Source organism: Sus scrofa, chromosome 4 (assembly GCF_054392235.1).
Source record: "Sus scrofa isolate SSC_HxYL_T2T_F1_AM1 chromosome 4, Sscrofa_HxYL_maternal_Yorkshire_Landrace_v2.0, whole genome shotgun sequence".
In the NCBI taxonomy this organism is placed as follows: Eukaryota; Metazoa; Chordata; class Mammalia; order Artiodactyla; family Suidae; genus Sus; species Sus scrofa.
In genome coordinates this window covers 16,292,132-16,304,923 of record NC_139386.1, presented here as the reverse complement: position 1 = coordinate 16,304,923, position 12,792 = coordinate 16,292,132, and the positions used below count along the sequence as shown (strand labels likewise).

The window sequence follows — 12,792 nt, the reverse complement described above, 5'->3', positions numbered from 1 at the left end:
CCTACACCACCGCCACAGCAACTTGGGACCCAAGCCACTTCTTCAACCTACACCACAGTTCACAGCAACCCCAGATCCTTAACCCACTGAGCAAGGCCAGGGATCACACCCGCCTCCTCGTGGATACCAGTCCAGTTCGTTGCTGCTGAGCCATGACAGGAACTCCCATTGTAACGTTCTAATCTTGATTTTGAACCCTGCCTGTGTTGACCACTGTAAAAAGCCTGTGATTATTTATTTGTATTTAATTAGGAAGTGGTTATGGTGCCCATTTCCCAATGGTAATTTTGGCGACTTGGAATTTTTCTCACTACAGTAAGCATCATCGTGAAGAAACTTACTATTGCAAAGAACTCAGATTCTCTCCTTGGACAAGCTTTCTTCCTAATTTAAAAGATCATCTGTATCCCCAAATCAAATTTTAAAAAAAGGCTTTGTAACCAAAAGCAGATAAACTCTCTAATGGCATGTATTCAATCAGCAAATAAATATTTGACTTGTAAATGGGACCACATGGGGCCAGGTGACATGTTAGGCTTTTTGTTTAGGAAACTTGGCGTTTACAATCTTGATTGCATTGTTAATTTTTGCAGCATATATACCTTTAAAACCAATGCTGTACCATTGCTAAAATTAACTATGGTTCATTTAAAATTTTTGTTCTTAAGGTTCGTTAAACCAAAGAAAAGCATACTGGGACAGCATGGAACCGGATCTTATGGCGAGAGTGAGAAATCTCCGCCAGAGACTCGCCACCCAGGCTCGGAACAGATGTCAGACGCCTCACCTTTTGGCTACATAGGAGGCTGAGGACCTTGAGACGGTCAAAGAGCGAGATGCTTATTTTGCAATCAGTGATGCTGATTTTTCAGATTATTTATTTTAAATTCCTATAAGATCAACTTTTTGTATGAAAAATGTGTATATAAAAATGATGTGTTATATTTAATGCTGATGCTTTGGGACATGTAAATGGCTTCTTATACGTTTCACAATAAAAAAAAAAAAAAACCTTTGAAACTTTTAAAGATTTGTCCTAGGCCCTTTTGGGTTGCAAAGACCAGCATAAACCTCAGGAACTTTAGTTGCTGAGGTTTCATTTTAAAGATAAATGGAGAAATAAAGAAGACACCATCTCCACAACTGTGCAGCCAGAACTGAGCTTCAACTCGGCAGCAGCTCCAAAACCCCGGCAGCGAGGAGGAGCCCACCTGACAGCCCTCCGTGCCCTCAGCAGCTGGACCCGCCCTTTGCCAGTGATCCTGCTGCTCTCACAGCACCCCTGCTCCTGTCTCTGCCTCTCCTGACAGCACGGGCTCTTGGCCCTGCAGCAGAGCTGCCCCTGGCTTCATCATCTCAGCAAGTTACTTGCCTGAACCCATTGCTAAGAGGGGAGTAGAGGAGTTCCCTGGTGGTGCAGCAGGTTAAGGACCCAGCACTGTCACTGCTGCGGCTGAGGTTGTTGCTGTAACGCAGGTTCAATCCCTGGCCCACGAACTTCCACCTGCCACAGGCATGACCAAGAAATGAAAAATAAAAGAGTAGCAACAGCACATGGTCTTGATGTGACGATTAAATAAGATAATGGACATCAAGTCCCTAGGAGGTACTTAACATGTGGTGCACAGAACAGAAAAGTTGGTGGGGTTTTTTTTTTTTTTAGTTGGGGGGCAGTCGCAAAGCATGACCTTAATGGAGAACCTAATGTTCCGTTTTGTCCCAAGATAAAATCCCATCACTTCGCAAGGCCCTGGTTTCCCAAGGGTGCTTCCTGCAGCCTCATTTTCTTTCTGTTTTCAGGTTGTCACAAACATAGCTTTGTGGGCCAGGCTCATGTGTATTTGGCAACAGAAAGCCGCTGGATATAAAATATTTTGGGTGTGAGAGGAACTTTGGTGAGCTAGAAACTGCTCACCTTAAAAGCATTTGAATTTAAAATACTGCGATTCTCTGGCAGCCAGAAACAGCTGAATGTTCCCAGTTTGTGAGCTGTGCCTCAGGTCCTCTTTTACTAGAATTTAGACCCCCCCCCCCCAACATACACACTCTTGTAGTATCACAATAGGCCCTTGGTAAAGAAGTTTCTGTTCATCCAATCAAAGTGAGTTATTCGTGCTTTAAACCACATGTAGTTCTTTTTACTACTGTCTTCCATCCAGTTCTCCCTGAGCCTACGCTCTCCCAGTAACCATCCTGATAAAGTCACAGCCTTAGCAGAGTTCAGGTACTTAGTCTGTTCAGTCATGTGGGTTTGGTTGCTGTTTTAAAGGTTATCATCATAGTTAATGGAATATGGCCGTAATTTCTCAATAATATAAATTCTCTGGGAATTGAATGAAGATTGAGGTTGGATTAAATTCTTCCCACGCTCCATTCACAAAGGTTTTCTCCAGTACTCCCTTCGGTTAGGTAAAGAATAGCAGTTCCTAAAGCCTTTTTCTTCTGTGTCATATTCATGAGGTTTCTTTCTGGTGTGACTTATACAGTGGATAAATGTGGGGCTTCAGCCAAATCCCTCTTCACGTCAGCTCCCCTGAATCTTCAGTGTGAATTCAGTGGTGTGGAAAAGTTAACTTGGTGAGAGCCCTTCTCACGTTTATTACATTCACACGGTCTTTCTCTGGTATGAATTCGGATGTTGAGCAAGATGTGAGCATTTGCTAAAGGCCTTTCCACAGCGACCCCACACTGACCATTAGAGCAATAATGCTGACTGCAAGGACTGCCAAAGGCTTCCTTTATCACCACGGAAGCACTAGACACAGATTCTTTTTCATTCCTTTTAGGGCCGCAGCTGTGGCATATGGAAGTTCCTGGGCTCAGGGAGAATCAGAGCTGCAGCTGCCAGCAACATCACAGCCACAGCAACCCGGGATCCAAGTCTCATCTGCAAGGCCAGATCCTTAACCTACTGAGCAAAGCCAGGGAGCAAACCTTTGTCCTCATGGGTACTAGTCGGGTTCAAAACCTGCTGAGCCACAGCGGAAACTCCTTGACACAGGTTCTTAATGTTTCATCTCAGATCAGTCTGGGTCCAATCAGATAAACCACATCATTTAGACAGAAAACATTTTAATATAAAGTTATTAAATCATATTAAATGTTAAATCAGGAGTTCCCATCGTGGCGCAATGGTTAACGAATCCAACTGGAACCATGAGGTTGCAGGCTCGATCCCTGGCCTTGCTCAGCGGGTTAAGGATCCGACGTTGCCGTGAGCTGTGGTGTAGGTCACAGATGCGGCTCAGATGCAGTATTGCTGTGGCTCTGGCATAGGCCGGTGGCTACAGCTCCAATTGGACCCCTAGCCTGGGAACCTCCATATGCCGCAGGAGTGGCCCGAGAAATGGCAAAAAGACCAAAAAAAAAAAAAAAATTGTTAAATCATAACAGGAGAGTAGCTAAAGATGTTTGAGAAGACTATAGGTTGCCCAGGGCAGAGGGAGAGAACCCAGGGAGCCCTTCCCTCTCCAAGGCTCAGGTTCAGACTGTGCTGGACAAGGTCAGACCACTGGGCAGTGGAGGGGGTAGTGGGCTTCCCAGGCCAGAGCTGACCCATAGGCCCAGGTAGCAGAAAGTACATCTCCAGAGTGCATGCTATCCAAGGCTGCTGGGTGGAAGCTCGTAGGAAGTCAGGACCCCGAGGGTTGTCAAGGTTCTGTGTGATCCGGTGTGTGCGCTGGCCTTGTCCGCAGGGGGAGGTTTGAGGGGAGACACACCCTGGGCCCCAGGCAAACTGAGGTTGGAAGGCAGGTGCTCAGAGCACATGAGGGTACTGCGGCTGGTACCAGACCTGAACATGTCATGTCCATTGGAAGGTCCACAGCAAAGGGGTCGTCAGGCTGTGCGCTCAGCCCATGCCAGGACAGAGCACCACAGGCGTCTGACAACCACTATGGAGAACAGTATGACAGTTCCTCAGAAAGCTAAAATCAGAATTACCATATGACCCATCAAGCCTACTCCTGGGCATATGTTCAGAGAAGACTGTAATTTGCAAAGATCCATGCACCCAGTGTTCATTGCAGCACTATTTACAATAGTTAAGACATGGCAGCAACCTAAATGTTGACAGAGGAATGGATGAAGAAGATATGGTACATTTGTACAATGGAATATTACTCAGTCATAAAAAAGAATGAAATAATACCACTTACAGCAACATAGATGGACCTAGAGATTATCATACTAAGTGAAGTAAAACAAATATCATGATATGTAGAATCCCCCCAAAATGATATATATGAACTCATTTACAAAACAGAAACAGACCTTGAAAACAAAATTATGGTTATCAAAGGGGACAGGTTGAAGGGAGGGAGGGATTGGGGGTTTGGGACTGATGTATGCACACTATTGTACACGGAATGTACAGGTCAATAGGGACCTGCTGTAGGACACAGGGAACTCTCCCCAATATTCTATCATAACCTGATAGATGGGAAAATAATCTGAAAAAGAATGGATATGTGTATATATGTATAACTTAATGACTTTGTTGTAGAACAGAAATTATGACAGCATTATAAGTCGACTATACTTCAATAAAACTTGGAAGGAAGGAGGAGTTCCCGTTGTGGCTTAGTGGAAACGAACCCGTATCCATGAGGATGAAGGTTCTATCCCTGGCCTCGCTCAATGGGTTAAGGATCCTGCATAGCCATGAGCTGCCATGTAGGTCACAGAAACGGCTTAGATCCTGCGGCTTCAGCTCTGCAGCTTCAGCGCTGATCCAACCCCTGTTTAGCCTGGAGGTGCCACAGGTGCAGCCCCAAAAAGTCAAAAGAAAAAAAAACCTTGGAGGGAAGGAAACAGCAAGCACATGTGAGCCAGGAAGAGACGCCCCATTCCTCCAGCAGTGACCTCCAGCGCCCTCTACTGCCAGCCTAGCACCTGGGCACAATGTAAAGAGAAATGCTTGAAATTCGAGGTTGCAGAGCAGACACTGATGAGTGAATTCCGAGCTCAGAGGCCATAAATTGATCACAGCACTCTCATGCAATTGAAAGTGGACCGAAGAGTTTACTTGGCTGGTCGACAGAAATGCAGACTCAGTGTTGGCCTCTTTTTAATCACACTGAGACGGCATGATGCAGATGAAGTTATCTGAAAGCTTAGGGACAAAGGAAAGCAAGAGTGGACTTTCACATAGGAACGTCTCACTCTCTTCCAAGCTACGTGCTCAGCCGCAGACACTCCCTTCTTAAGGCGCTGTGAGTAAAGGGAGAATTGGCAAATTTGAACAACTCTGTGGGCCGAGATGCTCATTGATGTTCTTCCTGATTCTAGTGGGGATGATGGGATTTCACTAGCAGAAGCCAAGCGGTCGTGGTTTAACTACCAAAGAAAACTATTTACAGCTGCAGGCAGCCGAGAAGTATTAAGGGATTTGGGGCCATTGGTGGTGATGTTGTCCCTAAGAATGAAACAGGCCGCCTACTAAAATGCTGTTTGATATATGTAACGGGATAGGTTAAGATATGGTGGCCCCAAACCTGACTTGAGTCACTGTTAGCAAACCAAATTTGGGTCCGATCACCCTTGTGCAGTGAAGCCAATCTACTGACACCACGGTGTGGGGAAGGAAAGTACAGAACGCCCAGCCAGGAGTCCAGGCAGCTAGTGCCTTTAAGACCCAAGCTCCCCAGTGGCTTCCAGGTAAAGGTTTTAAAGACAGGGGGAGGGAGGTGGGTGGCAGGGTGGGTGATCCGCTCAGACCTTCTTCTGATTGGTTGGTGGTGAGGTCATCAGGAGTCAACATCGACCTTCTGATTCCAACTAGTCTGGGGGCCACATGCTTGTGGGCAGCATAGAGTTAACTTCTTTGACCTAATGGGGGTTTCAGTCACTGCAAAGTAGATCAAAGGATATGACCTATAGCCCTTGAGGATGAGGCAGAGGTCCTTGACTTTGTTAAATGGCTAAACTATTATTTTGTCTTATGTGACTGTTTTGCTTTGCTTCTGTGTTCTCACTTCTTTGATTAAATTTATTCTTTGGAAGACCTAGGAGGCTAAAGGTTTTTGGCAAACATGAGGCAGGTGGAGGACACAGGGGTCTGTCCCAGGAAGACCCCAAAGGGTCCTACTCACTTATATCACCACAATGGAGAGCCACGCCTGTCACTGATTTTCCAAACCTAAGCTCATCCCCAGATTCAAAGCCTGTTGATTGAAGGGAAGACCGAGTCCCCTTGGTGAAGGACCCTGCAGCTGTGAATGCTAAGTATCTATGTTCTAAATAATCCCTCAGGCCTTTCCAAAGGGACCCATTGGCACTAACTGGAAAGACTGGCTGGTGGGAAAAAGCAAACATCCAGCCCTTTCAGGGATAATTAGACATTGGCTGTAAAAGGACGCTGATTACTGAACCCACCAAAGCCAGAGCTAACAGTGGTCAGGTGATAAAGGAGCCTTGGGCCACTCTGAATTACAGTGAATGCACTAAGACCATGAAATCAACTGTGGTGACTTTCCAAGTACTTGATTGTGTAATTGGAACAAACATAATTTGACAAAGGGCAGAATCTCTTTGCAGGCACCATGACGCACTGAGTCAAGGTCCTCATGGTACAAAGAGCCAAGTGAAAGCCTTTGAAAGCCCTCGCTACCAGGATAGCAACCCCAAAGGATTATCCCATCCCTGATGGAGAACTGCAGAGATCAGCGTGCCATCAAAGACTTGAAGGATGAAGGGCTGGTTAGATCTATCACTGTCACTGATTGAGTCCAAGCTGGTATTCCTCCCCACACAATAGGCCAATAAACGGAGAGAGGAGTTGCTGGGGAAGGAATAGCAATGTTATCTGGAAAGTCAGCAGACCAAGAAGATGGTGGACTTTCGTCCCAAAGAACCATCTTGCCTGAGTTAGAATTCAGGCTTCTTTACACTAAAAGGGGGAGGGGGGTAAAATCAAACATTTTTGGGTTCTGCTCAGGCTCCATAGGGGAGGTGCTAATTTCTCCCTTCCCGCAGGTATTCACAGGTGGGCCTGCTCAGAATGTTTCCTGTGGGCTAAACAAAGGTATTCCAGCTCAATGCTCATTACCTAGGAGGCAGGGTTCCCAGAGATGGGCCATTATGTGTCATTTAAAGTTATAGGCAACATCTCTTTAGTGATTAATTTGTAATGGAACACAAAGTTTCTTCCCTATTACACTTTCCCACTTTTAACATCCATCCCATAATCTTTTTTTGGGGGGGAGTGTCTTTTTAGGACCACATCCATGGCATATGGACCTTCCCAGGCTAGAGATCCAATTGAAGCTGCAGCGACCAGCCTATGCCAGAGACACAGCAACGCTGGATCCGAGCCACATCTGTGACCTACACCAGAGCTCACGGCAATGCCAGATCCTTAACCCACTGAGCGAGGGCAGGGATTGAACCCACATTCTCATGGATGCTAGTTGGGTTCCTGAGCCACAACAGGAACTCCAATGTCCATCCCATCATCTCGTGGAAGAGATAAAGACCAAGCTGGCTCCGTCCTGCTGAACAAGTGATATTCCTTAGAATCTGCAGTCAGTCCTTTTTTATTTCCAATTATTTGAACTCGATGAAACCCCCTTAACACTTTGTCAAATTTGTAACTGAACTTGGGTGTTGGGTTCCAGTTCCCAATATATATGCTAAATTCCTGTGCTCTTTATTTGGACAAAACTCAACAAGGTGGTTGACCCTTCTCCTGCTATAATCAAACTACCATCTTCTGCCGTTGGCTAGGCAGACCCGTGAACTGAGATTAGTGCAGTGCTAAGTTTTAACATAAGTGGCAACTGCTAGGTCTTTCAGAACATTTATAGTTTCCCCACCCAGGAAGACACCTGGAACGGCCTACCCTACAATAATTCAAAAGGGCTTAATTTAAGCTTGTTTCTGGGAACCACTGAGCCATAGCAAAGCAACTGGCAAGGCCTTATCCTAAATTAAATTAGTCTCAACACATTTTAACAATGTTCCTTTTTTTTTTTCTCTGCAGCATATGGAGGCTCCCAGGCTCAGGGTCGAATCAGAGCTGTAGTTGCCAGCCTACACCGCAGCCAGAGCAACGCCAGATCCAAGCCGCATTGCAACCTACACTATAGCTCACAGTAATGCTGGATCGTTAACCCACCGAGCGAGGCCAGGAATCGAACCTGCGTCTTCATGGATGCTGGTCAGATTTGTTTCTGCTGAGCCACGACTGGAATGCCAACAATGCTCCTTTAAATGCAAGGTTCATTTTCTTGGTTTTCCCTGTTAATTGTGGTCTCCAGGATGAAAGTAGTGCGATGTCTCAGTCCACATCTGGGGATAACTTCCCCAAGGAGGGCCTTTATCCGCTTCAGAGATTTTCGCTCATGTGGGATGTGCTTCCACCCATCCTGACACCAGCAGGTTATCTGACATTTCTTGCAGCTGGACGCATTGGAGTCAAGTCTATTTGCCCATCCTCGGTGGAGGACGTTCTTCTGTGTTGAGACCCCCATTTGGGGAGGTCTGACGGCTGCCTTGGGGTTGTTTTTAGCACAAACCATGCAATTCTGGGTGACTCGCTGGATAGTCTTTTGTAAGTTAAGGCCCATTCTATGTACATTGGGGTCCACCGTGAGGTGGCATCTCTCCCATAATGGCTGCAATTGTGAACGTGCTGCCAACCAGCATCCAAGAGCATCCGGCATCAAAATCACCCTGCACCCCATTTCCAGCCCCGCAACGTGTGATCCAAGTGAAAGCCTCTCTTTGTCCTTTGCTGAATACACTGGCTGGTATTTTGACAAGTCAATCTGTAGAAGAAATGATTGCCTCAGAGATTGGTTTAGATTAGATGTCCCAGCACACATGTCCCAGCACACTTATTTTTTTTTAATTTTTATTTATTTATTTTTTGGCCACACTCATGGTATATGGATTCAAACCACGGTATATATTCAAACCAAGCCAGGGTTTGCTGAATACACTGGCTGGTATTTTGACAAGTCAATCTGTAGAAGAAGTGATTGCCAGGGTTTGAAGCCCAGCTGCAGCTGCAACCTATGCCACAGCTATTGGCAACAGCGGATCCTTAACCCACTGCACCAGGCTGGAGATCGAACCATGTAATTTAGCAAACCAAACAAGCCTCATTAGTTTAATATTCCTCCCTCGGAGATGGACAGAAAACAATTTGAGGTGTTCCAGGGACCCTTTGGAAAACCTGAAAGTTAGCTAGAGGTCAAATGAGCTTCACGTAGAATTTGATCTTTGGAAAGTTTTTCAAAAATATTAAAAAAACCTAAAACACTTGGTCAAAGAGAATGGCAGGGCCCTGTGAAGCAACACGCCTTCACTTAACCGGGAATGATACAAGATCTCAATAGCGAACACAGATCACTTAGAAACTCACAATTACCAAAAGCAGTGCAGTATTTTCAGAAAACTTTGTTCTCTTAGAGAGAGAACCAAAATGAGATTTTGTACCACCTTATCTCTAAAATTATTATTATTATTTTTTTTTTTTTTGTCTTTCTGCCATTTCTTGGGCTGCTCCTGCGGCATATGGAGGTTCCCAGGCTAGGGGTCTAATTGGAGCTGTAGCCACTGGCCTATGCCAGAGCCACAGCAACGCGGGATCCGAGCCGCCTCTGCAACCTACACCACAGCTCACGGCAACACCGGATCCTTAACCCACTGAGCAAGGCCAGGGAGCGATCCTGCAACCTCATGGTTCCTAGCCAGATTCGTTAACCACTGCGCCCCGACAGGAACTCCTAAAATTCATTTTCTTAATTAAGTTCAATCTCATCTTAGCCAATCCTGACCATGCATAAACTCTTCCAGTGTTCCTGCTCCACGAAACTTCCCCAACTTTCTGTATCATATAAAAGCATCCCTTACTTTCTTTTCCATTCAGAAAGAACCAGCTCAAGGACAAAACTGCCTTTTCCCCTTTAACAAAATGCATTTTCACTCCTCATTCCTTCTTTGCTGAAAACACACACCCTACATCTTTGCATACTGCAATGTTTCCCTTATAATCTTTTAACTTTTAAAACCTTAAATCTGGGAGTTCCCATCCTGGTTCATCGGAAATGAATCTGACCAGCATCCATTAGGACGTAGGTTTGATCCCTGGCCTCGCTCAGTGGGTTAATGACCTGGCACTGCCGTGAGCTGTGGTGTAGGTCGCAGATGTGGCTCGGATCCCACATTGCTGTGGCTGTGGCGTCGGTCAGCGGCTACTGCTCCAATTTGACTCCTAGCCTGGGAACCTCCATATGCCATGGGTGCAGCCGCCCCCCCAAAAAAAACCCGCCTTAATCTTCAATGAAAATCAAGAAACAAGAACTGCGAACTGTCATACCAGCATTTCCTGGCTGACAAACTTATGCTTCAGTCTCCCTCTCCCAAGAAGGCAAAGGCAGGTAAACTTAGACCTGACCAGCAATTAATGTTCCAGTATTTTATCCTATTCGAAAGGACGCAGATAGCCAATGAATTCTCTTCATTCGACTTTAAGTTTCAGTTACAAAAATCTGGAGAGTATATTAGATAGATATTCCCCAAACACAATTATTCCTATAGAGTCTACTTAAAATTCTCACCTCATTTACCTCTATTTACTTAAAAGCTTTTTATTTTTCTTACTGACAAACTTTGTAACAGGACTAATAAAGTTTTATTATTATAGAAAATAATTTGATTGCTAGTAAACCCAGATACAATAAAAGTATTATACTTAATGTTGATGACTCTAAAGATATGTTTGTATTAGTCAAACCAATAAGCTTAAACAAACTTTAGTACCAGATATTAAGTCAATACTGAATATGTCCTACATCATGTGAAACTGAAATTCATTCTGGCTGGTTTCTTCCATATTTGAGCATTTACATAAGCACTTGATTTCCTTTAAGCCAGTTAAATAGAGCTCTTTTACACATTAATTTTGGCCATGTCACACGTCTATAACACACATGCAAGCACACAAACACAAGGATCTCATAGTTCCCATAGTTCCAAAATTTCAGCCACGAATCTGTTACAAAAGAGCTTGATTTCAAATCGGGTTTCTGACAGATGGGAAAAGTCAAGGTCACCTATCTAGAAACTAATACTAATGGAAATAGGACTAATATTCATGGAAAAGACACTTCTGTTTCTGTCTGTATCTTTGGGTCATTTAGGAATTAAATGGGACGTCTCTCCTCTTCCTGGGAATGTCTCACTCTTGGGCAAGAACAGACAGGTTTTTATTTTTACTGTTCCTTTCCTCCACTTGACATCAATAAGAGTTTTAAATATCACAAAGCTGATTTGGCTGTAAAAGGAGAAGTACCAAATGAAATGAAAAACCCAAAGAACGAAGAGAAAAATCCTAAATAAACCCTCAAGCTTCATCTTGGGGTTTTTATAGAGCAGTGACAGGAGACCACAAATGATGTGATTAACACAGCAAAGGTAGCAGGACCAGGTGCACAGGGTCCCAGGAGAACCCTGCCTACACGCCCTGCAGAGATGCTAGAAGTACTGTGGCCACACATTGTTACAATAAAATAGAACCTTCCTCTCACCCATGAGTTCATACCAGATCACTTTACCCAAAATACACCTTGGAAGGCTTTCTATAGGGAATAGTTGAAACAGTCCCCATTTTTAAAGACAGAAATTCAAGACAAGCAAAACACAAACTGCACCAAATGCTAGGATCCAAAGAAACAAAGAAACCGGTTCACAAATCAGGTAAAATTCCAACAACTCTTTCCTATCTCCAACAGGGTACCCCACTCAAATACCGAATACATTGGCTTATTCCAAAGAAAAATCCCCAAACAGAGGAAATAAAGTTCCCAGCTAGGTACACCGGGAGGGACTTACCCTACCGTAAGCTTCCAAGTGTTGAATCCTTCCTGCAATTGCCAAACACTGGGGTGGGGAAGCGGCAGGTACTTGCAGGGCCTTTTGAAGGGAAGCTCCTTAGGACAAGTGGTCCCGGCAGCTGCTAAGGTATCTCAACTGGGGAGGCTAGTGGAAGGGTAGGCCAATAAATGGAGAGAGGGGTTATTGGGGGGAAGGAAGAGCGACTTTATTTGAAAAGCAAGCTAGACCCAGAAAATGATGGACTCCTCTTGGAAAGAACTTTCTTGCCTGAGTGAGAATTCAGGCTCCTTTTTACTAAAAGAGGAGGGAGTAAAGCCAAATGTTTCTGGGTTCTGCTCAGCCTGGCAAGGGATGTGTTAGTTTCTTCCTCCCTGCAGGCATTCACAGGTGGGCCTGGTCAGGATGTTTCCTGTGAGCTAAACAACGTATTTCAGCTTAACACTTACCACCTGGGGAGCCCGGGTCCCAGAGATGGGCCATTAGGTGCAATTTAAATTTATAGGCAACATCCCTTTAGTGATTAACTTAGAATACAAAGGCGCTTCCCTATTACTTCACAACTCAATTAATTTGCTACTTGACCTGTGCAGAATGACTGAATTGTCAGATATGTGATTGGTGGTCACTGCAATGCAGCAACTGTTTCAGATGCAGCGTCAGCACTGCCCCTGTCACATTATGCTGCCTGCTAGGCCTTCCTAAGACCTGATCACCCCAGACGTGATCACTTCTTGCCACTTCCCAGCTCTGCAGCCCAAATTCCTCACCACGGTTTTCAGCACACTGCACTATGGTGGCATCTCATCACTGTGCCCCCCACTTCCCCACAATCACCTAGACCCATCCTTCCCTGGGGCCAGGTGTCAATAAACAAGACCCTCCCCGGGGGGCCGTGGATTCTAGTCACTGCCCTGGGACCTCCCTTAGAGGGCTTTGCACCCAGAGGCGCCC

The 12,792-nt window shown here is 45.2% G+C and overlaps 1 protein-coding gene across 33 annotated transcripts in view; it reads left to right on the top strand.

The window, feature by feature from the left end:
• The window catches only part of TBC1D31 (TBC1 domain family member 31), a 72,842-nt gene extending 71,289 nt beyond the window's left edge, over positions 1-1,553 (top strand). For 16 of the 33 annotated variants that reach the window (XM_085021761.1, XM_013996507.3, XM_085021758.1 and 13 more), the window contains one exon: positions 669-1,553. In XM_085021761.1, the coding sequence (XP_084877887.1) occupies positions 669-802 (134 nt within the window). In that variant the 3' untranslated portion in view covers positions 803-1,553. The remainder of the gene's footprint in view (positions 1-668) is intronic. The other 17 variants (XM_085021768.1, XM_085021752.1, XM_085021746.1 and 14 more) reach the window with 2 other exon arrangements.
• Positions 1,554-12,792: the final 11,239 nt, after the last annotated feature.